At 43.0% G+C, this 22500-nt stretch overlaps 2 protein-coding genes across 3 annotated transcripts in view; both read right to left on the reverse strand.

The window, feature by feature from the left end:
* The window catches only part of LOC116057273 (alpha-1-antitrypsin homolog), a 213736-nt gene that overhangs the window by 86223 nt on the left and 105013 nt on the right, over positions 1-22500 (reverse strand). The gene's annotated exons all lie outside the window — the stretch shown is intronic.
* The window catches only part of elmod3 (ELMO/CED-12 domain containing 3), a 20003-nt gene continuing 14415 nt past the window's right edge, over positions 16913-22500 (reverse strand). The window contains exons 10-13 of one of the 2 annotated variants that reach the window (XM_031309657.2): positions 21763-21893; positions 19860-19936; positions 18208-18335; positions 16913-17256 (exon numbers count right to left, since the gene is read on the reverse strand). In XM_031309657.2, coding sequence (XP_031165517.1) covers positions 17015-17256; positions 18208-18335; positions 19860-19936; positions 21763-21893 — 578 coding nt within the window. In that variant the 3' untranslated portion in view covers positions 16913-17014. The remainder of the gene's footprint in view (positions 17257-18207; positions 18336-19859; positions 19937-21762; positions 21894-22500) is intronic. The other variant, XM_035999012.1, reaches the window with a different exon arrangement.

A 22500-nucleotide genomic window follows, 5' to 3' on the forward strand; every position in this document is an offset into this window, starting at 1 on the left:
CTAGCTTAGCTCAGATCCTGGAGGTAACCGGTTCCATCTAGCCTAGCTTAGCACAGATCCTGGAGGTAACCGGTTCCATCTAGCCTAGCTTAGCACAGATCCTGGAGGTAACCGGTTCCATCTAGCCTAGCTTAGCACAGATCCTGGAGGTAACCGGTTCCATCTAGCCTAGCTTAGCACAGATCCTGGAGGTAACTGGTTCCATCTAGCCTAGCTTAGCTCAGATCCTGGAGGTAACCGGTTCCATCTAGCCTAGCTTAGCTCAGATCCTGGAGGTAACTGGTTCCATCTAGCCTACTGCTCCCAATAAGTGACAAAATAACGCCAACATGTTCCTATTTACATGTTGTGATTTGTAGAGTCACAGCGTGGACAAATAACAAGGTCACATGACACACAGCCATCTTCTAACGTAAACAAACCGGGAACTATTTTCTCAGACAGGTTTGCTGCAAAGTAAATCATTCCACCCAAGTACTATATTCTTCCGCCTGAGAATATAGTTCCCAGTATGTATATGGTTAGAAGATGGCTGTGTGTCATGTGACCTTGTTATTTGTCCACGCTGTGACTCTACAAATCACAACATGTAAACAGGAACATGTTGGCGTTATTTTGTCCCTTATTGGGAGCAGTAGGCTAGATGGAACCATTCACCTGCAGGTTCTGTGATGGTCTGCTGCCTCTGGAGCTGTCAGACAGCCTTACAGCACCCACGGAGATGAGAAGGGTATGTATGGACTATCTAACTCTGGGGGATACGCTGAATAAGCTAAATTCCCAATAAGTCGGCGTGTTCCTTTAATCCACGGAGGTGCTGCCTTCGAACCGAAATCCTTGAGCTTGATTGCTGGTTGTTTGTGTGCTTCCCCGCACTGCTGGCAATATGAGAGCGGCGCTGCTAATACGGGCAGCTTTCCTCATGTTCCATCCAAGCGTCAGGTCAGACTGTGCTGAAGGTAAAAATGCGTGTAACTTTGAACGTTTTCCCCTGCTTCGTCCATCAAAACACACACGCACGGATCCAGTCTTGTATAAAGTACTCAAAAGCAATACTTGAGTAAAAGTACAAGTATCTTCCCAGAAAATGACTTTGGTAGAAGTTAAAGTCTCCTTTTAGAATATTACTTCAGTAAAAGTCTTAAAGTATCTTATATTTACAGTATTCATAGCAATTTTCTGATATTAAATGTACTTAAGTAGAAGTAAAAGTAAAAAAATCTTTGATTATGAACTTTATGGCCAAAGGTGTGTAACGCTATCATCACCACTGTCGTCAGGGTGATCATCCTCTGTTACCATGGCAGCAGAGCCTGCAGCAGGTGCGTCCATGACGATATCAGTCATTCTGCTTCCTCCTTCTTTAGTTTTGGCCTATTATGGGTTTTTTTTTTACCGCTTGGCAACAAACAGGCATCACGTCACCAACTGGAACGGAGCGTATATTATCTTGGCAATTTAGGAGCAATGATTGGCCAAACTTCCTTTTTTTCAGTGTAACAAAGTTCTCCTGATTATATTTTGTAGTAACAAGTAACTAAGAGGCTCAGGGGAAATGTAGTGGAGTAAAAGTAAAAGTTTCTGGAAATATAAATAATGAAGTAAAGTACAGATACGTGAAAATTCTACTTAAGTACAGTAGTGAAGTATTTGTACCTTGTTACATTACAACACTGCACGGATCCATCATTTCAAGTGATTCCAATTGCAGTGGAAATGGAACCAAGGGCAAATCGGACTGTCGTTTTCCTTCTCACTCTACAGAATGCATTATGCCCTGCGAAAAAATCTCGTCTGGACTTTTAAAAAATGGACAACTCCATTACAATCTCCCACTAAAAAACTTAAAGCAGCGATGTCGGATAATGTTGATGCTTTTGATGGCTGGTAATATAAATCCAAATCCTGGTCCGGTGGGAAAATGTCTTTCAACCTCGCTGGAATTTTCAGACAGGTCTGGCCTTGGTGTCCTGCATTTAATATGTCCATCCATCCATCCATCCATCCATCCATCCATCCATCTTCGTCCGCTTATCCGGTATCAGGTCGCGGGGGTAGCAGCTCCAGCAGGGGACCCCAAACTTCCCTTTCCCGAGCCACATTAACCAGCTCCGACTGGGGGATCCCGAGGCGTTCCCAGGCCAGGTTGGAGATATAATCCCTCCACCTAGTCCTGGGTCTTCCCCGAGGCCTCCTCCCAGCTGGACGTGCCTGGAACACCTCCCTAGGGAGGCGCCCAGGGGGCATCCTTACCAGATGCCCGAACCACCTCAACTGGCTCCTTTCGACGCGAAGGAGCAGCGGCTCTACTCCGAGCTCCTCACGGATGACTGAGCTTCTCACCCTATCTCTAAGGGAGACGCCAGCCACCCTCCTGAGGAAACCCATTTCGGCCGCATTTAAATGTTCGTAGTTTAATGCCTAAAGCCTGGTTCCCACGGCAGGATAATTAGGCCGATTTTAGCCCCGATTCCCCCCTTCTGACAATCTTAAGGATGCTCTGATTATGGTAAAATAATCTGATCAGATGTTCCTGCCGTGTGTGGTGTGTTAAGACTGCTCTCGTCTGCTCGGAAGGACGTCGGGACCGCTCCCATCTCAAATCGGGGATATCCAACATGTTGGATTGTTTTGGCCCGATTTCCTCCTGGTGTGTGGTGTCCCCCGGGGACAAACGAGCACGCAGCCTGTGGACTGTGGCGTGTAGCCAATCAGAAAGAGAGGTGACGAGGCGGCGAGGAAAGCACCGGGAAACAACATCAAAACAGCCGGCGGCACGGCGCAGCAGAAAGTCCGGTGGACGTCGGAGATAAGTAGAGCAAGTATAGTCCATGCTGGCGTTGTCTCCACTTCTTTGACCATCGCCTTTTCTTTTGATAACGGGTTTTTTTTTTCAGTTAAAAACAACCTACAAACTATCGCCACTGCATCCTCTTCATCCGCCATGATTGTTTACTCTGAAGTCACGTTTGATCTCGAGGGATTTTAAATTGTCCCGTGTGAATCAGGCTTAAGTTAAACCAAATAAAAATCTGGGCCAAGACGACCAAAACTGACATTTTGGTCTTGTCTGAGACCTGGTTCAGAAAATCTATTGCAGATTATGATGTTGCAATAGAGGGATACAATGTTTTTGAGGTGTTGCAGGTTATATAAAATCTAAATTTCATGCAACTGTTATAAAGTCATTGTCCATCCCAAAACAGTTTGAGTTATTAGCCATTGATTTACACTATGGAGATGACATAGTGTCACTGCTGGGTGATTTAAACTGGGATTGGTTGACACCAGTGTCAAACCAGTTTAAAGAATATTGTGATTCAGTGAATTTAAATCATAGACACACATACAAGACCATGGCTGTGTCTCAAAGACCCTACTGTCACACTTCAAACACTCAGTCTGAAGTATATAGTGGAGATAACGCACTGAAAGTACCAGGATGACCCCCTAAAAACAGTCAGAAAGTTCAGTGTGGAACGATGGACGCACACACACACACACACACACACACACACACACAGACACACACACACACAGACAAACACACACACACACACACACACACACACACACACACAGACACACACACACACACACAGACACACACACACACACACACAGACAAACACACACACACACACACACAAACACACACACAGACAAACACACACACACACACACACACACACACACATATAGTGTGTAGTGTAGTGTGTAGTGTAGTAGTGTGTGTAGTGTGTAGTGTAGTGTAGTATAGTGTGTGTAGTGTAGTGTGTAGTGTGTGTAGTGTAGTGTGTGTAGTGTGTGTAGTGTAGTATAGTGTGTGTAGTGTGTAGTGTGTGTAGTGTGTGTAGTGTAGTATAGTGTGTGTAGTGTGTAGTGTAGTGTGTGTAGTGTGTAGTGTAGTATAGTGTGTGTAGTGTAGTGTGTGTAGTGTAGTATAGTGTGTGTAGTGTGTAGTGTGTGTAGTGTAGTGTGTGTAGTATAGTGTGTGTAGTGTGTAGTGTAGTATAGTGTGTGTAGTGTAGTATAGTGTGTGTAGTGTGTGTAGTGTGTGTAGTGTAGTGTGTGTAGTGTAGTGTGTGTAGTGTGTGTAGTGTGTGTAGTGTAGTGTGTGTAGTGTAGTGTGTGTAGTGTGTAGTGTAGTGTGTGTGACTCTAAGCTGACAGACTGGACTTGGCTGTACTGAGTGATTCAGCAGCTGTTTGATGATACAACCCGGTTAATGAGGCATGTTGTCTCAAAGCTCCGGAGCTTTCTGACCTATCAGAGGCTGCCCTCTAGTGGCCCAATCACAGAAGGCCTCCTGCAAACTACAGCTGGCTGGCAAAACTACTTCATAATTTACCTCATTTTCAAAAAGATGTCCCACTATCTCGGGAGGTCCCGGGACACGTCTGCATGGACTGAAGAAAGAGACAAAAACTGAAATAAATGTCCAAAAAAACCTCTCAAAAAGCGATAAAAACGTTGAAAAAAAATTTCCCAAAAAAACTCGACAAAAGTCTGAAAAATCGTCCAAAAAAATAAAAGATAAAAAAGCGACAAAAAAATCCGAAAAGTGACAAAAACCTAAAAAAAATAAATAAAAGTTGGAAAAAAAACTCAAAAACGCAAAATATATTGCCCAAAAAAAACTCAAAAAAGGAGATAAAAACTCAGAAAAATAACCAAAATTAAATGTTAAAAAAACTCATACGTTGAAAAAAGCCGCAAAATCATCCAAAAAAGCAGCAAAAAACATTAAAAAGGCACAATAATATCTAACATACCAGTACAAGTCATCATTACACTCAATGAAAAGTCACAAGTTCTTTTAAACAGCATTTATTTAGCTTTTCTCCATACAATACATTTAATGTACAACAGCACATTTCTGTCTTCTGAAATAACTCTCAGTATAAAAGAGGGCTTCTACAATCAAGGTACAGTCATTAAATGCTCTGAGGGACACGGCGACCACGGCAACCGTTACACAGCGGCCACGGCAACCGTTACACAGCTCCGTACCGAGCGCCGGATGTCCAGAGAAGGATTGATTCTGCCTCAGAGCATCCGGCATTCCTGCAAGAAGCCGGTTTTTTATTTCCGGTGTTTCTCTCTTAGTTCTACTTTCACAATTGAGGAGAGTCTAAACGATGACCAACGCATAACAACATGATCTATTACGACCGCTGGAAACATAACTTTTGGTGATGTGAGAGGATTAATCCGGCCTCGTTTGGATACCGAGTACAAAGCAAAGGTCCAAGCGTGCACCCTCGAGCCTAAATGTTTACAATCGTACTCTGAACTGTTTGTTTGTGACCAGGGATGCACCGAATCCAGGATTGGGATTCTGATCCGGCTGGATATTGGGCTTTTTGGCGGGGTTGGGATTCTGCCGAACCCTACGTTTGCACACTACGCTGGTCGCCGTAATGACGGCGCCGTTGATTACGGCACCGTTGATTACGGGAAGGTGTTTACGTAGGTGGAGCGTTCAATGTCAAATTTGACCCGTTTTACAAAAACTTTCTATATCAGAACTATGACAAAAAAAGGTTGAAAAAGTGACAAATGGTGAAAAAAAAAAAAACTACAAAAACGCAAGAAAAAAACTGACATCATTTTTTTTTTAAACGCTGAAAAAAGTGACCAAAACAAAAAAAAAAAAAAAAGAAAAAAGAACAAAAATTCGGAAAATGTGACAAAAAAAAACAACATAAAAAACATCACCAAAGGTGACAAAAACTTGTTAAAAAAGTGACAAAAAAACTGGAAAAAAGTGTGAAAAAATAACATTAGAAAAACCAAAAAAAATATATAATTTAAAAAAAAAAAAAAAAACGCCAAAAAAAGAGACAATAAAATTTGTATTAAATTGGAATAAAATCGACAAAAACGTAACCCCAAAATTGAAAATTAACTTCTTTTGGGTCAGTCAAAAGAAGGCCATTCAACTAGAGATGGTCTGATACCATTTTTTGCTTCCTGATACCGATTCTGATACCTGAACTTGCGTATCGGCCGATACAGAATACTGATCTGATACCAGTATGTCATATATTTTATTATGTTTTAACAGCTGTATACTACTATCTCTGTATGATGATATGATGTATAACAGCTGTATACTACTATCTCTGTATGATGATATGATGTATAACAGCTGTATACTACTATCTCTGTATGATGATATGATGTATAACAGCTGTATACTACTATCTCTGTATGATGATATGATGTATAACAGCTGTATACTACTATCTCTGTATGGATGATCTGTATACTACTATGAATGCCCAGAACTTTCTTTTATTCTGCAGTTTGACAGTCCGTTATAACGGAAAAAGAACATAAATAAACTACTTTAACGTAGATTTTCTTCAGGGCTGTATTACGTGGTATCTGATCAGTGCATTAACTCCAGTACTTCATGATACCTATACCAGCGTTTTAGGCAGTATCGGAGCCGATACCGATACTGGTATCGGAACATCTCTACATTCAAGTCCAGCTACACGTTCTATCTGCAATGCCGATTTGTCTCGTGGTGGCGAGGACCCTAAATAATGGACCTTTTTAACAGCAGACATGTTGACATGTCAGAGTAGGAACAGCTCAGCTGTATTAAACCATTAATGATGGCTGCGTTCCACTGAGGAGAGGTCCTGGTGTTGTGCATGCTGACTCAGTGAAATATCTTCCTGGGACACTTGATGGAACTGAGCCATCGTTAAGGTGATCAATCTCAGCTGTGCTTTTCCTACTATGACAAGTCAACATGTCTGCTGTGAAAAAGGTCCATACACATCATCACCGCTAGAGCCGTTGAAATTAATCAAATAATCGATGCATGGAATCGCAGACATGGACGATGCTGCATCGATAATCGGCTGGGCCATAATCGATTATTTCTGTTTACATATTCTGGGATGTTTTGCACATTCAGGAAGTGCCATGTGCTCAGTGCTGTAGTTTTAATATCCAATGTATTTAGTATCAGAGCACTGCAGAATGTTTGGTTGTTGAAGCTTGAAAAGCTCTGAATTAAATATCCTATATGGCTTTAATAGAAACAGGTATTAGATGCATCGTGATGTCGAATCAAAGACCTGATAATCGTAATCAAATTGGGAGATCAGTGAAGATTCACACCTCTATTTGCCGCTGTTACAACATCTGGAAGAATACGAGTTGTGATGAAGGAATCTACAGACAGCAGCCAGAATGCAGCAACTTCAGGTACGGCAAAGGAAGGACAGTCACTGTTTACTTCATTAATGAGTTTACTGTGTTCATGGACTGAGGATGGGACGAGGATTCAGCAGAATCTCAACCAGTGGATTCGGTATTCAGAAGAACCCCAAAAATCTGGATTCGGTGCATCCCTAATTTGTGACTGCAGCTGTAAAGACTGCATTGTTTCCCCGAGTGTTTTCCCTCACATCGAACATCTAAAACACAGCAAAAGTAGACTGTTACTATCACTGAAGCCACAAGAAAACCAGCTCATTTCAAACGTCAGCCAATTATAGTTTAGTTTTAAAGGTAAACTTGAGTGTTTTTTCAACCTGGAGCCTTTTTGTTAAATGTTTCCGTGTCTACGTGACTGACGGGAACAATCTTAGAAACTGATCCAGTATTAAGAGAGAAACAAGCTGCAATGTAACGTTAAACCGTCCAGTTAGCATCCACTAAAAGTTCTGTTGTTGCTGCTGACAGACTCAGATTATTATTCTAAGTGTCTGACAACATTATGGGATGGATCCCTACAGAGATAGACCTTTTAGTTAAAGAGTAAGATCCTTTTAGTTTAACATGAAACAGCCCCGAAATCACCATCACCAAACTCCACCAGACTCCATGTAAATAATCAGGACTTTTAGCGTGTATGGAGCCAGCATATTTCCACCAGACTCCATGTAAATAATCAGGACTTTTAGCGTGTATAGAGCCAGCATATTTCCACCAGATTCCATGTAAATAATCAGTACTTTTATCATCGTAAAACACACTTCATTCAAAGTGGACAGAAACTAAATCAAACTATGAAAAAGCCGTCTTGGTTCATCTTTCCACTGCTCCAACAATCACCACTCTGGTTTGGTTGAAATAAACCCTTAATTCACCCATTTACATGTGGAAATATGCTGGGTCTATACACGCTAAAAGTCCTGATTATCAGCGGCAACAACAGAACTGTTAATGGACGCTAACGGACATATACAGTATATATTTTGTCACTTAGACACAAAAACATTGGAAAGTAGGGTCCAGGTTGATAAATACCAACGGCACCCTTTAAAAAGGACTGTATCGTCTGCGTATGTGTTGATCAGAGCGCGCGTGGGCCTATATAGTGTCTATAAATGTGTCTTTAAATAGAATACACATAACATTGACCAGCTTTTGTGTTAGTTTGCTATTATGTAGTGCTTCAGGTGTTGAATATACATTATATAACACGTCAAATTGGTATGAGAGAAGGCCGAGGTACAAGGAAACGTAAAAAAAGAAAAGTCTAAGCAACATCCGGAGAGAGAGAAAGGACAGATTTGTCTCAAGTCTTGAGGTAAGCAATGTGTTTCAGTATAATGCCCTACAGACAATCATACACTTACAATCATTAATTCTCTATTTACAAACTTCCTGATTTACATACACTGTACTGCTCCTCAAGTTTAAATTCCGTAAAACTACACGCAAGATCGTATCTGTTTTGAGAGGGCGGGCGGGCGGGGTGGGGGGGGAACTGGACTCCACAAAAGCCCGTTTTTGGGCGATAATGATGGTAACGTTATGGCTATTGAAGCTGGCCTGTTTCCTCTCGCATACGTCACACATACTATCAAATATCTACAACAGTGCAAATTTTCCCGCTCAATCGAAACCGACTCGCAAACACTTGGCTGAACTACGTCACGCTGGAGAACGGAGACGGCAAAGAACTGACCTATCAGACGAGATGCTGACGTAGAACATGGATATGTGTTTTTATATATATATATATATATATATATATATATATATACACACAGTATCTCACAAAAGTGAGTACACCCCTCACATCTTAGTAAATATGTCATATCTTTTAATGGGACAACACTGAAGAAATTACACTTTGCTATAATGCAAAGCCGCCCAATTTGGGGCCTGCGGACCAAGTTTGGCCCGCCATGGATTTGACATGCTCATGCTTATTCTCCTCTTATTTTAAAAGTAATGACTACCAAACGTACATTTTGTGCAGTTAAAAAGTACGTAATCTGAGTTCAACGGCAATGTAATGCACCGTGCTGGTAAACTTCCCATTTAAATTACATACGTACGTTTTATCTACGGAGAATGGCAAGAATTAGGGTATTATTCAACATCGACACTTATTTTTGGCCCGTGGCCTTCCATCCAGACACATTTTGGCCCTTCATGTGAAAGAATTTGGGCACCTTTGCTCCAATGTAAAGTATGAAGTGTCCAGTTTGTATAACAGAGTAAATGTGCTGTCCCCTCAAAATAACTCAACAGCCATTAATGTCTAAACCGCTGGCAACTAAAGTCAGTACACCCCTATGTTAAATTACCTTAGAGGCAGGCAGACTTTTATTTTGAAAGGCCAGTTATTTCATGGATCCAGGATACTATGCATCCTGATAAAGTTCCCTTGGCCCCCACATCATCACATACCCTTCACCATACCCCCACATCATCACATACCCTTCACCATACCCCACATCATCACATACCCTTCACCATACCCCCACATCATCACATACCCTTCACCATACCTAGAGCTTGGCATGGTTTTATGTCGGTTAGCCTAATAGCTGGTTAGATCTGCATTGAGAGATGATCTTATGGAAAGTACCCCATGCCAATGTGAGGGGTATACTCACTGTTGTGAGATACTGTATATGTACGGGGGTGTCACGATGCTCTGAATCCCTGATTTGATTTGAATTTCGGTTTGAACATTTCTTTTTCCGCAGGGACAGCAAAGCAGCCGATTTTCTGCAGAAACGAATCACAGCTTTTCGGCAGATTTTAAACATCTTAAAGTAAAACTAACAAAATGTTTTTCTCTTTCTAAAACCAGAACACAACAAACGTTGAGGTACTTTAACTCCTCCTGCTGACCTCGGGTCAAATTTAACCCGTTTAACACAAACTTTCTATATAGAAGTATGATAAAAAAAAAAGTTGGAAAAAGCGACAAATGTTTGGAAAAAAACTACAAAAACGCTGAAAAAAAAAATTGGAAAAAAAACAAACATATTTTAAAAACAAAAATAAATATTTTTAAAAACATAATAAAAAAAAATGCCAAAAAATATATTAAATTGGAATAAAATCGACAAAAACGTAACCCCAAAAATGAAAATGAACGTCTTTTGGGCGATTTATTTTTCCCACTTTGTTATCGAAGCTTTTTTGAAACATTAAGTCACTTTTTTCAAATCCTTTTTTTAATTCATGGTCAATAAACCTAAATTATATGACATTAAACCTAATTCATGAGTTATAAAAAAGCAGAAACTATGAATTAATTTGACTAATAGTTGAGATCAGAGGATGTTGATCGGATCACAGAACAAAAATTGTTTTTCAAACGCTATAAAACTGAATAAAACACCCAAAATTGAGTGAAAGTGATAATTTATTTTACCTGTGAAGAACGTTGCATAGAACGTTCATCCATGCATCCAGTTCATTTTGGGGCAATTTGGTTGAAAGAAACCCATATTTCTAATACAAAAAAACTTAAAAAAAACAAAAAAAAAACGGGTCAAATTAAAAAAAAAAAAAACATCGGAAAAACCGACAAAAAACTTGTTAAAAAATTGACAAAAAACATTTAAAAAAAACGCCAAAAAAGTGACAAAAAATTTGAATAAAAACGACAAAAACGTTGAGCAAAGTGTCGAAAAATAAATATATATATATTTTTTTTTAATTTCGACCCAGAAAAACACAAAGTTGCAGGTCGACGGGAGGGATAAAGTAAAACTCAGAACGTTAACGCATCTCTATATAACGGCCGTTGAGTGCGAGGAGTGACCCGCAATCCACGCTCAACATTTTGCCCTCATTGCACTCAAAATAGCGAAGTGTGAGACAGTAAAGTGCGTGATTTGAGACACAGCGCGTGTGTCTTTAGCTGCATGCTACCAGCCGCTAAGCTACGCTGTGTCTGTGTCTGTTTTTTAGGCGGGGGTGGAGCGAGGAAGAAACACGGGGGGAATCACAGTTCGTGCTTTTTAATTAAATAGATTTTTTAGTTTTTGAATCCAAAGCCGTGACACCCCTAGTACAGTTTATATATCAACGGAAAAAACGTTAAAAATGAATTTTTTGTGACTTTCTTGTCTCTTTTTTTCAAATTTTTTGTGACTTTCTTGTCTCTTTTTTTCAAATTTCTTGGGACTTTCTTGTCGCTATTTCCGACGTTTTAGTCGCTGCAGACTTGCGATTAGCGATTAGCGAGTAGCTGTAAAGTTACAACTCGTGTCGTGGTGAATCTTCGTTCTGAACTGGGCTTTAAATGTCCGACGTGTCTCCAAAAAACAGACGCCGCGCCAACCTGAATGTGTGTCTGCTGACGGAGGCTTGATGCAGAATAAATGCGCTGTAGTAGGAACAGTTTGCTCACTCTCTGACACTACGGACCGGAACTGAGACGTGACATCAACAAGCTTTACGCAGAGGAGGATGCTATAGGATGCTACAGTACTAGTGCTACCTGAACATGCTACAGATTGAGACTACGACGACGGGAGACGCTTTCACGTTAGCACAAAGAAGGAACCAGCTTTACCCATCCACACAGCCGCTGAGACAACGTCTGAGAACACGTGTTCTTTTGTTTCGGGATAAATCTTGTCCTCAGAAATGTGATGTACCCTTTTTAAAATGAATAAAGTACCGTCTTTTTCGCAGCTCGGTGGATCGAGTACTTAGTAAAAGCTGGCTTATTGTGCGCAGAGGAAAGCACCCCATCTGTAGTAAGTTCCTGTCATACGATGCACACACACACACACACACACGCAGACACACACACACACGCACAGACACACACACACACACACAGACGCACACACGCACGTATAGACACACACGCACGTACGTACAGACACCAATAAGAGTCTAAGTCCCGCCCCTTCCTGTGTCTACCATGTGACTATATTGCAGAAAAAATGTGAAATACTTTTTTCTACGTTTTTGTCGCATTCTCCGACATTTTTGTAACTTTCTGACGTTCTTGTTATAATTTTCTACGTTTTTTGCCGCGAGCAAGATGGCGTCTATTGTGTATGTTGTGTATATTGTGTATGTTGTGTATATTGTGTAGATATACACAATACACACAAAACTAAGTGGTACTACGACAAACTGAGACTTTCTTCACTTAAACTTACAACCATCATCTGTGTAATTCATGGCTCAATTCAAAACGGGATCTAAACATTATCTGTCTCTCCCCGTTCACTACCGGACACGTTTACTAAAATAAAGTTGCTAATAAAACCCATTTTTAACCATATTCAGTGTAAACTGTGTCTGCACAGCAATCACAATTCAGATAAGAAGTCTTTCTAATGACGTATTTTCACAGTCTTATACTAACACAATAACACATTTACTCTGAAATAATGGACACAGGAAGGGGCGGGACTTTGTCTCTCTACACAAACACATTCTCACACAGAGACACACAGACACACACACACACACACACACAGAGACACACAGACACACAGACACACACGCACACACACACAGAGACACACAGACACACACGCACAAACCCTGAAGTTAGGAACGATTTCCATCGCCACGCAGCACTATCGTTTTGATTATCAATGACTGAGAGCTGGGATTGCATACTGTACCTTCATCAATATCAGCTCGCTCACACACACACACACACACACACACACACACACACACACACACACACACACACACACACACACACACACACACACACACACACACACACACACACATTATCAGGTAAAAGGAAATTACAATCACATGCTTTATAACGGAATGTAGAGAGAGCTCGTAGCCGAACACGGACTCCGTTACGTAAAGTGTCTCCTCGGCTTTCAGCGCCACATATTGAGAATTCAGACGTTGAAAATCCTCAGCCATGAGTTTAATAACAAAGCTCTGACGTGCTTTCATACCGCGGCTGCAACGATCAGTCGACTTATCCATCGACAGAAAAGTAACAGCCAACTATTTTGATAACAGATTAATTGTCTAACCCTAACCCAAAGTAATTTTTTCGTGCATAAAATAACAGAAAATGCAGGGGGATTTTTGCCTCTAAAATATGGAGGTGTCCTGCTGTTTTCTGTTTTTATATATTAAACTGAGTATCTTTGGGCTTCGGACTGTAAAGTTACGACAGCTGTCCCTTCAGAAAAGGAATAAAATAGTTTATTTTTTAAATTATTTAAAATATATTCTCTGGATCTATTGTCTGTCCGACCCCCTGATGACACCAACAGCTGGCGTTATACCTCCGACACACCTGGTACCGAGCGTTGGATCTTTTGCATCTTTCACATGACGTATATTTGATTCACGCTCTGAAAGACAAGACCGTCAAAGCTGCTTTCAAAGTCCACCTGTTGGGAGATACTTGAGTGCGTCTTTACAAATCACACAAGAACGTCGACTCCTCTTATTGGTCGGATGTGTCTGAGGGGCGGGAGCAAGAAAGTAAATACAGGAAGAAGGTCCTGTGTTCTGGACTAGTGCATATTTCTTGCATCTCCGTGGTCGAACCAGCTCATTTTATTTAAATGATCAGACTTTGTTTCGCGAGACACGTTACTACGTCTGCTCTCATTCATTCAGGCATTCATTCCACCCCCCCCACCCCCACCCAATACAAAAACAACTATGGTCAGAAATCCTTTCTTCATACATACACCAACATTTGGAATGACATTCCCCATCACATCAGAACACTACCATCCATCACATATCTCAAAAAGGCCTACCAACAGTTCCTTCTCAACAGTTACACTTGCACTCATTGATTGTTCCTGTGTTGTCAGCAGTTTGTACTGTTGTTTTATGTGTTTGCATGTGTCTAGTCCGTGCTAATGTCCCGTACAAATGTCTCTGTCCTCATGTGCTGTAACTATGTTCAATGTTCTATGTTTCTGCAGAACAGGAACCTGCTGGAAACCAGTTTTTTAAACTGAGTCAGGCCCGTATATATATTGTAACTTATTGTTACTTTTACATTTTTCCTGTATGATAAATGAAAAATGAAAATGCTCTGGTCACCGTGACTTTGCGCTGCCGGTGTCTGTCCCCAATTTTAGCGGCAGCTGGTTTGACCACGGAGATACGAGTGACGGACGGCAAGCTTGACCGCTGTCTATTTCTGTGATAGGAACACTGCAAGCTGCTACAGTTTGCTGCTCTGCTGCATCGCAGATTGCTGAACACACCTGACTACAGGAGACACTAGCTCAGACTGCTGGACACACCTGACTACAGGAGACACTAGCTCAGACTGCTGGACACACCTGACTACAGGAGACATTATCTCACACTGGAGGTATATGTATAGTTGGTGCGGTTCGAGTACGGATCTTGTTCTCACCACAAACGACCCGCTCCAGAGTGTGATTGAAAGCGTACCGAGACCACCTCTTCAAGCAGGTCTCGGTACACTCGTTTGGTCCGCTTTTGGTGCGCACCAGAGTGTGAATGCTGCGTTCTCACCTGCCCTGACGAACCACACCAGCGGGGTAAAGGAACTCTAGCTCGATTTAACTGAACTAAACGAGGCAGGTGTGAAAGCGCCCTGGGGCTCCATCTCCAGCGCTACCTTTTGGTTTTTAAGCGTTAAGTTTTGAGCCAAAAGTGATCTCCGTGCACCAAGTGTTTTTATCTCCAGTAGAAAAACTGATCGTTTTTCTTTTCTTTTTCTAGGCCTTAAAGGCAGGGTGAAATATTCGGGCATTGTTGGCCAAAACCTAAGTTAATCTAGGAGATAGTATCTGGTAATTGGGCTGTTTTGAGAGCGAGAAAGCCGCAGAATGAAGCGATTTGTGAGCGATACAAAAAGGGAATTGAACGTTGAGCCGAATGCAGCATAAACAAAAAGGTTTTACCTTCTCAGTGAACAAGTGTCCACCGTAAAACATAACACAACTGTGCATGGGCGTTGACTGGGGTCAAAGCGTGGACACACCAACCTGATAATCAGCCGTGGGACAGTCTGGCGAGGTCGGTGACTCCAGTCTGTTCGGTGTGTTCCGTGCCGTCGTCAGTCGGAGGAGCCGTCGGCTTTAATTTGGACCAATTTGACTTGTTGAATCGGCCAGTTGGGCAGTCGGACTCAATGACCCATCTGATTGGTGGAGTGCTAGCCCTTGATCAGTGCACTTATGTTAAAACACTTACCGGAAATAACGAGCGGGATGAGCGCGACGAACGCCTCTCAAAATCTGACGAAAATCTTTTAAACTGACCTTTGTTGATCTGAAATGAAGACAGATTCAGCAACTGCACGGCCTATTTCTCTCTTCAAATGTTTTCAGAAACACGTTTCGGTGAACTATTTTAGTCCAATATGAGATCGTATTCTGAACGAGCCGCCATTATGGTCGGGGAGCAGCCAGACCCACGTGACGCGTTTGCCATTTCTGGTTTTAAATTTTTCTGGGCGACAATCCAGATTAGCGCCGCCTGCTGTTAAGGAGACGTATTACGTCTCACGCACGCGAGGAACGTACGCTCAAGTCGGCGTCTCTTCGGTGTGTTCTGAGGCACTTTTTGACCAACTCGGGGAGCCGACTGATCAGTCCGACTGGCTTTCCTCCTGACGGTCGGCTGTCGGGTTGGTGTGTCAGAGCCTTTAAACAGAAAAGGAATTTTCCCTTTCATTAGCCGTGGAAACAGCTTAGTCTGAATATCGTCTTTTTCAGAATAAGAGCAAAAAATTGAATACTATGTGCATGTAAACGTAGTCGCTTTCTTTTGCTCTTCACTCCAGAAAACCGGCGTCTGTTTGCATGTTGAAACTGCTTAATTTCTCTCTTTATTAACCAGAAAGGGTTGAACAATTTGGCTGCGTTACCCCCCCACCCCCCCCCCGCGACGCTAACCCTAACCCTGACTGAGGGACCCTACGTCTGGACTTTAGGCAGGTAGAGTTTGGCAGCTATCAACGTGGCTCCTAAAAACGACAGAAAAGTGCAAACAATCACTTTCTGACCTGCGTCAGCTCTTCATATCTGACTGCTCTGTGTTCGGTTTTGAAACACAAAATACATAAAAAAACAACAACAACAACAAAAAAAAATCAAATATAACTCTGAAAGCTTAATGGGATCAAAGTGCACCCCCCCTCCTGGCGTCGGTGGAAGTGTTTGAATAGGTTCAGGTAGCAGGGACGGTGGAGGATCTAGCTCTCTGAGATTAAAACGCTCGCACACACACACACACACACACACAAAGACACACATACGCAGTAGAGGTGCAACGATGAATCGATTAATCGATTAGTTGTCAACTATTAAATTAATCACCAACGATTTTGATAATCGATTAATCGTTTGAGTCATTTTTTTATTAAAAAAAAAATCAGAATTCTCTGATTCCAGCTTGTTAAATGTGAATATCTTCTAGTATCTTCTCTCCTCTGGGACAGTTAACTGAAGATCTTTTGAGTTTTGGACAAAATGAGACATGTGAGGACGTCCTCTTAGGCTTTGGGAAACACTGATCCACATTTTTCACCATGTTTTGACATTTTTATAGATCAAACAACTAATCGATTAATCGAGAAAATAATCGACAGATTAATCGACTATGAAAATAATCGTTAGTTGCAGCCCTAATATACACACACACACACACACACACACACACACACACACACACACACACACACACACACACACACACACACACACACACACACACACACACACACACACACACACACACACACACACACACACACACTCACTCACTCACTCACTCAGAGTCTAGCTTAGATGAGTCTGGCCTCTCCCTCCATGTCCGGCGGCAGATCACACACTCCTGTGAAGTGCATCTCCTTCCCCCTGCTGCCCAGGCCGGTCCCGGCGCGGCCCCCCAGGCTGGGAGACGCCTGCTGGGCCTGAGGGTCCGGCGACGTGCCGCGGGGGATCCCGCCGGCCCGCCTCTCTTTCAGGAAGACCTCGAGTCGGCGCAGCATCTGCTTGGGGTTCTTTTTGGCAAACAGCTCCACTTCTGAAAGGTTAGAAAACACAGAAGCTGTGGGACTTTCTGCCGGGAACACGAGATGAGCTCAGCACCGCTCAGCGCTGGGCTCAATTCAGAGACCCTGTCCTTCTTTTCATTACATATTTCCACACAATCATCAATTTTACACTTATTCCAAACGTAGTTCTTCGGTCCTATTTTACCGATCTGAGCACACGGCGTGAAGCGCCTGGTGCAGGTGTGTTTAGGGCGTGTCCTAATCCACTTTTGCTAGTTTGACGGCAGAAAAAAGGGTCCGTGGTCCGGGTGCATGGTTCTAAAGGGTTGTACTTAGTGTCTTCATTAATCAGAGGGGTGTTTTGGGCGTAACATGCAATCAACCAATCAGAGATCATCTCCCATTCCCTTTAAAAGCCAGGCGCGTTTGGACCTTGGAGCATTGCTGTTATGATGGAGGATTTACACCGTAATATTTTTATTTGTAATCTTCTGCATGTGTGTGTGTGTGTGTGTGTGTGTGTGTGTGTGTGTGTGTGCGTCCCTGTGTGTGTAACAAGCATAGTGTGTGCGCTGTGCACGAGCCTAGGAGCATTTTACTAATGCTCTGTTAAAATAACAATGAAATGCTGCGTTATTGACTTTAGACCAGGTTTTTGTTGGTCAATGGTGCCATCACTTCCCGCTGCCTCAAGATAGCAATACTCCCAGAATGCACCTGAACACACCTCCCTGTAAGACCAGCACGCCCAGAATGCACCTGAACACACCTCCCTGTAAGACCAGCACGCCCAGAATGCACCTGAACACACCTCCCTGTAAGACCAGCACGCCCATGGGCCACAGATGGCTGCAGGTGCATTTGCTGTTTAAACGACGTGGGCGCTGGACGGGAAACTGACGACTGCGTCGGTCTTAAACTAGCAGAGACTCTTGCGTCGGGCTTTGGGCTGCACCGGGTGCGAGATAGGAGCCCTTTACCTTTCAGCACAAAGCCCGAGTCAACGATGGTCTTCTGTTGGGTCTTCCACAGCTGGTACAGGTGCAGGTACGTGGCAACGTAGAACTCATTCAGGACACCGACCACCTGCTGACGACGGTTGCACTCCCTGTAGAGACAGAAGACAGAGCATGGGTAAACAAAAACACACACACACAGAGAAACACACATATTAAAGTAACACTAAGGCTCCATCTCCAGCGCTACGTTTTGGTTTTTTAAGCGTTTGAGTTTTGAGGCCAAAGTGATCTCGGTGCACCGAGTAGAAGAACTAATCTCGCCCAAACACGCCCAAACCTCATATCTCATCATCATCCTGGTATGCTGGACATAAACAGGAGGCAGCGTGGAGACTCCGCCCACTGCTGGTAGTTGCCATGGTAACCTTAGTAGCTTTAGTCTCAGAGAATGAGACGACGTGACCGATAAGACCCAATCAGGAGGAGAAACGTTGGCGTCAGTGGAAGTGTTTAGGGGTGCACCGATCCGATATTAAGATCAGATAGCGGCCCCGACATTGACAAAATAGCTGGATCGGGGATCGGAAAAATTAACAGATCCACGGGCCGATCCAGTTTCTTTTGTTTTCCTCCGTCGCAGCACTGGGACCCCTGTTAACCGTTAACGGTTAACTTAAAATGTTTAGATTGTGTAACTGTTTTGATGGATTCTCCTTAATATTAACGTTATATAATGTTAATATAATAATAGTTAATAATATAATGTTACTTCATATTACGTTATTGTATAATGTCGTGGAGCCAAACCCTTTAGTAATCACAGCTTTTAGTAAACATGATGACATTAAAATGTTTTTGTGATATTCTATGTACTCCTGACAGTAGAATAAGCCATTATAAACCTATATAAAGGCCCATTATTGTTATTTATTTAAATTAATTTTAAGAAGTTTGATTACCTTATATTTTCGTATATATTTGTAAATAACAAATAAATAAGAATTCAGTACATTTCATCTATGTTATTTTGTCTTAGTTAGGAAAGTAATGTTTAGTTATGAAAGTCTGGAGCCTTCAGTCTCTTCCACATGGTGAAGGAAGGTATAAGGTGGAAGGTATACAGTTTATTATTAATTCAACAACAGTATCGGATCAGTATCGGGTATCGACAGATACACAAAGCCCAGGCATCGGTATCTTATCAGGACTGAAAAAGTCGGATCGGCGCATCCCTAGAAGTGTTTCCAAATGTCTCCGGTTTAGGGGCTCAGAAACACCAGAGCAGGGGGAATGAGAGGGGGAAACACCAGAGCAGGGGGAATGAGAGGGGGAAACACCAGAGCAGGGGGAATGAGAGGGGGAAACACCAGAGCAGGGGGAATGAGAGGGGGGAACGCCAGACCAGGGGGAATGAGAGGGGGGAACGCCAGACCAGGGGGAATGAGAGGGGGAAACACCAGAGCAGGGGGAATGAGAGGGGGAAACACCAGAGCAGGGGGAATGAGAGGGGGAAACACCAGAGCAGGGGGAATGAGAGGGGGAAACACCAGAGCAGGAGGAATGAGAGGGGGAAACACCAGAGCAGGGGGAATGAGAGGGGGAAACACCAGAGCAGGGGGAATGAGTATCAATGTAAATGTAAATGTGGCCTCTGACTGAGGACAGGGACTCACTTGGACAAGGCTTCCTCTCGGAGCACCTGCAGAGCGATGCGCGTCATGTTGATGGACATCACACTGAATGGAAAGTTCTGGAGCAGAGAAAATACACACAGATATGTAGGTCACACAGAGGCTACAAGGGCCTGATGCTACGTTTACACTAAGGCCTGGATACCCGACCCGAGCCCGACGGGTCCCGACGTTACCTGATGGGCCGGGCCGGGTTCGGACAGATATTTAGAAATGATGGTCTGGTTCGGGCCGGGCTCGGTCACATCAGCGTGATGAGGCATTTGTTGTAAAATGGTGCTGCTGCTCCTTTAAGAGAGCTCAGAGTGTGTGTAAAGTGGGCAGAAGAGAGAGAGAAAAGAGGAAGCAGACGTGTAGATGCGACCGAGCAGAGTTGGTGGAATAAGTTTAAGTTTTGTACACAGTGTGTGTGTGTGTGTGTGTGTGTGTGTGTGTGTGTGTGTGTGTGTATGTGTGTGTGTGTGTGTGAGATAAACTCCAGACTGAAAACCAAGTTCATTCATCGTCTCACCAGAAACAGGATTTTAACCCCGACGTTATATACCGTCGGCCCTGGAGGTAACCAGTCTCTCCTGGTTTTCTGATCTCGGTCGGAATCGAAGCGATCAGGAAAGGTTAACACGTTGAACATTTTAAATTAAACAGCTGATTAACGTGAGCTTGTTCCCCCGTGTCAGCTGATCACCTCATCTGTTGACATTTCTGAATGCCTTCCAGTTGCTTAATAAAAGCTTTCCACACAAACAAACGTACATGTGTCATTAGTCTGAGAAAAAAAAACTACGAGATTTTAACTGTCGGGCTCGGACGGAAAAATTCGGCCCGATCCAGGCTCTAGTTTACACGTGGCCGGCTAGTTTCATAAACGGACATTTCAACCTCTCTGTTTTCAAAAATAACATCGTGCACAGCTGTCAGTTTTCAGAAAAGTGTTCGTTGACACGTCCCCGTGTATATATGCCGTCAAGAGCACGCCAGACCTGTAGGTGGCAGAGTAACGAGAAGCTCAAGCCCACGTTATCCAATCTCTCTCTCTCTCTATATTACATGCCATTACAAGTCCAGCTACATGTTCAATCTGCAATGCTGATTAGTCTGGTGGTGGCGTGGACCCTAAACTATACACAACATCACCGCTGTTACAACATCTGGTAGGAAACATCTGGAAGAATACGAGTTGTGATGAAGGAATCTACAGACAGCAGCCAGAATGCAGCAACTTCAGGTACGGCAAAGGAAGGACAGTCACAGCTAAAAACTGGTGTTAACCAGACAGTGTCTCTCCCGGGCTCTCAGCTGTTCTCCCTACGGCGGGAACAGAGCGACCGAACGGCCGGCTGCTGCTCGTTAGCTAACGTTAGCTTTCTAATTTCACCCCCCCCAACATGCCTTCATCATACACTGGTTAGAGGAAATTTGCCAAACAAAATTGTCACTCATCTGGCGATAGCGGTGTGCTTTCCTACGATGTGAAAAGAGCGAGTGAATTCAACATTAAGTTGTTGCATTTAAGTATTTTAGAGGCTGTGGACGTTGTTTACTTCATTAATGAGTTTACTGTGTTCATGGACTGAGGATGGGAGGAGGGTTCAGCAGAATCTCAACCAGTGGATTCGGTATTTGGCCCGAAAACTATGAAGGTAAATATGGTGCAAAAAGGGAGAGCTTGTAGAATACGATGTGAGAACTTGCAGAACAAAAAATCTGAACTTGTATGTTAAAATTTGCACTTGTAAAAAATATTCACACACATGTGATCTGAATTTGAAGTCATACAAAGAAAAAAAAGATGAGATACAAGCTCTCCCTTTTTGCTCCATATTTACCTTCATAGAAAACCCCAAAAATCTGGATTTGGTGCATCCCTTCTTTAAACAGCTGATACCTGTGTGGGGTGCTGTGATAACTTGTAGATGTCTCGAGCCAGCGGCAGAGTCTCCGGGTCCATCACAAAGTACAGCGTGTGCATCAGTCCCAGGAAACCGGTGCCACGCAGGTCAGTGGCGGGGTCTGTACCTGCAACACAGAGACGACAGCAACAACACATCGAGTCCTTTTGTTTCCATGTTTGGTGTGAAACACGGTCAATACTTTTAGACACAGAGCCCCATTTTACCAGTCTGAGGTCACGGCGTGAAGCGCCTGGTGCAGGTGTGTTTAGGGCGCCAAATCCACTTTTGCTAGTTTAACGGTGGAAAAAAGGGTCCGTGTGCCGGGTGCATGGTTCTAAAGGGTTGGACTTAGTGTCTTCATTAATCAGAGGGGTGTTTTGGGCGTAACATGCAATCAACCAATCAGAGATCATCTCCCATTCCCTTTAAAAGCCAGGCGCGTTTGGACCTTGGAGCATTGCTGTTATGATGGAGGATTTACACCGGAAAATTTTTATTTGTAATCTTCTGCATGTGTGTGTGTGTGTGTGTGTGTGTGTGTGTGTGTGTGTGTGTGTGTGTGTGTCTGTGCTGCTGTGCGTCCCTGTGTGTGTAACAAGCATAGTGTGTGTGCGCTGTGCACGAGCCTAGGAGCATTTTACTAATGCTCTGTTAAAATAACAATGAAATGCTGCGTTATTGACTTTAGACCAGGTTTTTGTTGGTCAATGGTGCCATCACTTCCCACTGCC

This window comes from Sander lucioperca, chromosome 2 (genome assembly GCF_008315115.2).
Source record: "Sander lucioperca isolate FBNREF2018 chromosome 2, SLUC_FBN_1.2, whole genome shotgun sequence".
NCBI classification, from domain to species: domain Eukaryota; kingdom Metazoa; phylum Chordata; class Actinopteri; order Perciformes; family Percidae; genus Sander; species Sander lucioperca.